The sequence below is a fragment of the Mytilinidion resinicola genome (genome assembly GCF_010093595.1).
Source record: "Mytilinidion resinicola strain CBS 304.34 unplaced genomic scaffold BDZ99scaffold_8, whole genome shotgun sequence".
Lineage (NCBI taxonomy): Eukaryota > Fungi > Ascomycota > Dothideomycetes > Mytilinidiales > Mytilinidiaceae > Mytilinidion > Mytilinidion resinicola.
In genome coordinates, this window is record NW_022985444.1 from 825,990 (window position 1) to 829,885 (window position 3,896).

Sequence of the window (3,896 nt, forward strand, 5' to 3'; positions counted from 1 at the left end):
AAAATAGGGAGATCCTTGCGGCGTCTATTAAATATTAGAGGGTTAGGTAGGCGGTCGGATTTTATAGTACACGTATTAGGACGCGTTGGAAAGGTATTAAAGGAAGGAGGGGGCGTGACCTTAATAGTTAGCGTCCGTGTATAGTTTATAGGAGCAACAGGCTTTAAGCTATTATTTAATTTATAACAGTGTTCCCGAATTGTTGAAATTTCCTTTTATAACGCTGCTATCTCTTTTATAAAGGCAGATTATTAGTTTTATAGGGCTCCTGCGAATAAGGATTATACTGCGGCAAGCTGTTCCTTTATAGAGGTAACCAGCTCTAGAAATATAGCGGTTAGGTCGTTCGGGGTTATTATAAGGGTAAAGGTTAACATAATATAATATTACGGTGGTGCTATAAGCAGGAGTTTAAGAGCTTAGGAGGAAGCTTTAATTAGATGCTAAATACGTTACTATATAGGGAATTAAGACGTTATATAAGGAATAGGAAATCGAGAGCGCCGGCGGAGAAGATATGCCGGCGGAACGTGTGTATAGCATAAGCTCGCGAGCTCCATGCGAGATTAGGTAACAACGCTACGTAATCTAGTCTATAACCTAGACTACAACCTAGACTAGGTCACGTAATCTAGGCTACGTTCTAGGATATAATCTAGACTAGGAGCTAGACTAGACACGTAATCGGCGAATTATAGTAGGTAAAGTATTACAGGTGGTTACCGTAACAATATATATAAAAAGCGCAGGACAGTAGGCTACTATTAATATAGTGCGTTTTTTAGAGCTTATTCCTTATCTATTAGGAAAATACGTAGTATAATAGAATAGTATTAAAAGAGCTTAAAAAGCTGCTATACTGCCTAGTTATAGTTTACCTTCTTTTTTCTTAGAATAAAATAATAGCCAATTTTAAAGTTATTATATATATATATAACACTAGTTATATATAAAAATAGTATACTAAATCTATTAGTTTTATAGGTGTAGTCTAATAGTATAATATTATAGTTAGACTATAAAATCTTAATAGAATCTAGATAAGTAAAGAAAAGGTAATTAATCTAGTTTTTCTAGTCCTTTATATAGCTATATATATATGTAACGGGTCGTCTCTTCTATACCTTCTAAGTGTCTCACACTAAGGCAGGGTATAGGCAAGTCGTCGTCGGGGTGCAATAGTCTTCAAAAGGTGAGGCAATAATCAATCAAGGTCTAAGACGGGGTTGTTACTTCCAATAGGTAGTATTAAAGTCTTAAGTTGAACACGAGGTTCCTATCTATGAAAAGGAGCGTCCTTATATATGAAAGCTCCGTCCTAAGAAACCTCTTTGCTCACCTGGCTTTCAGGGCTCGCAGCCCTCGAGCGTCTCGAGCTCGACGAGCGCTCGTACGGCTCTATGCTTACTTCCCTCCGCGAGCCTGGCGAGCCATCACGTGACCCTGTCCTCGTGATGTCCTATTCTTAGATCGTTCCCATCCACCAGCAGTCCGTGGGGGAATCCAGGATCCCTATGCGTCCTACACGTGACCCTCTTAGTCCCGTGACCTGGTTCTGCGTAATCAGTCTTATCTGCTTGCTTGTCTCCGCGAGTGCCTCTGCGCTCGGGTTGTTCGTATTACGGGTTGTAACAATATACTTCCTTTTTTAGCCGTTAAGTAAAGGGAATATAGATGTTTCTAGTATACTAAAAAGAGCTTATATAGGTGTAAGGCTACTAAAAAGCTCCTTACAGTACTATGTTTACTTATTCCTAATATTCTGCACAGTAATAGTAACCCCCTTTTTTAATAGCTTTATATATATCTTATTAGGCTTTATTCCGCTGGATATATCTATTTAAATAAGGCAATTTATTAAGGCTAAGTGCTTTCTATTATATATAGCTGCCGTAGGTTTAAGCATAGAATAATAGTTATTATAAGCCGCCTTCTCTATCTTCTATAGCTATAGACGTTTATTATTATAGTTAGAAGGCTGCTAAGTAAGCGTACTATATATTATATAATCTCCTTTTTTAGTAGCTATATAGCGTATATATATAGTAGAATCTAGATTGCTATTAAAGCAGTATTTAAACTATATTTTCCTCGTTTCCTTTGCTTTCTTATTACTTTTAGAGCGGTACTTTACAAGCCCGTAGCCTTGTGCCTTTATATGCTTTGTAAGCGCTTCCTCGGCTTCCTCTATAGTATTGTAGGATCGTGTCGGTGGCGGCTAGAGGGCTATAGCGAGTGTATTATAGAGGTGGAGGATAAGAATATAATTGCTTATATACACGCTGCATTTGGAGAAAGCACTTAGAATTAGCGAGCGAGCTTAACGAGCGAATCGGAGGCTCCGGAGCTGCCCTCCGAGCCAATTAGAAGGTGGTAAAGCGACAAAGGGGGAAGAAGGTGTGCGATTAGTAAAAAAGGGGTGTGCGATTAGTAAAAAGGGGGTGTGCGATTAGTGGCCCCCTATATAATACCAATACTTAGCTAAAAATCTAGAACGCTACTGCAGTTATTACTAGATTTAGGAGTAGCTATAGAATATAATTCTTATAGTATTAGATTAGTAAAACGCTAATATATTAGCAGCGTAATTTAGATAAAAACAGTTGTATATAGCAACGCCGCTTTAAGAAAATGCACTTAAATATTTAACGCTCTAATCTCCCTAATAGAAACGCCCTTAGCAGCGTGGACTAAAGCTAGCTCTCTACTATAGTAAGCGACGCAGCGTTCGCAGATAACTTTCCGGCCTAATATAACGGTATTGCCCGTTATATGCGCTACGCCGTGGCGTAGCTTGCCCCTGGCCCTGCTAGCCCTAGCTCGCGGCCCGTCCTGTATATAGACCTGCCTCTGCCCCTGCTTCTGCTCTTTACTAATTCTCTTAATTTATTACACAGCTATACGTAGCTATTATTAATTAAATCTAATACTTATTTATCTCGCGTTTATATCTAATATATTGTTGTTATAACACCTAATAAGTTTAAGTCTTTAACTTACTAGGCAAAAGTTGTAGTTTTATCTCCTAAAATACTGCAGCCTAATAAGCTAAGGCCTTTAGTAAACCGGTAAGCTAGGGTTATTATAAATGCTATTAATATGCACCTTAAGCTACTCTATAATCTAGCCCTTAACTAATACTAAATTAAGCTAATTAGTAATATAGTAGCAGCCACCCTATTTAGCGGATCGCCTAGAAGCCTATTAAGTAGTTTAGTTATAATAGAAGGTAATAAGTTTTAAAGTATTATAACGGTTTCGCGCAACGGACAGTTTAAACGGCGCGGCGTCGCAGCGCGGTATTAAGGCACCCGCGCCGGCTTAACTACTAACTTAGCTGCAAGGCGGGCTAAAAGTGGTTTATTCGCCTAACGCGAGGGAATATATATTTAATCTACTAACGCGCTCTGCCCTAAAAGCTAGGTCTTCGCTAGCGCTTATTTAGGCTAGTATCGCGGTGTGCGTGGATATAGTAGCAAAATACTTAAGTATTAGTCTATAAATATATAAAATTTAATAGAGCACCTTAGTTATCACCCCCCCTTTCTTTGCGTATCACCCCCCTTTTCTCTGCGTGTCACCCCCCCTATATTAGGCCTAGCTCCGGCCCGTATAAATATTGTTCCACCAATCAAACTCACCCGCTTGCCTCCGTGTCGACTGCGTAAAATGGAGAGTATGCATCACAAAACGGAAAGGCTGTATTATAGGCTGCATCATCTAGGCCAATAGGAGTCTATTCGCTCTATCTACTCTAGCTACTCTACTCTAGCTACTCTACTCTAGCTACTCTACCAGCGGAAAGCGCCTAGATGGCCACCACTGTCCAATTGCTGGCTGAAAGGAACGCCAACTACACCTGTATACCAAGGCCTCACAGCCATTGCTTCACCACG

The 3,896-nt window shown here is 39.6% G+C and overlaps 1 protein-coding gene across 1 annotated transcript in view; it reads right to left on the reverse strand.

Annotated features, from left to right (window-relative positions):
• Positions 1–3,491: 3,491 nt before the first annotated feature.
• Positions 3,492–3,896, reverse strand: part of BDZ99DRAFT_475739 (uncharacterized protein) — a gene marked incomplete at both ends in the record, with an annotated part of 954 nt that continues 549 nt past the window's right edge. The window contains 2 exons of the mRNA XM_033722013.1: positions 3,492–3,496; positions 3,642–3,660. Of these exons, the coding sequence (XP_033577827.1) occupies positions 3,492–3,496; positions 3,642–3,660 (24 nt within the window). The remainder of the gene's footprint in view (positions 3,497–3,641; positions 3,661–3,896) is intronic.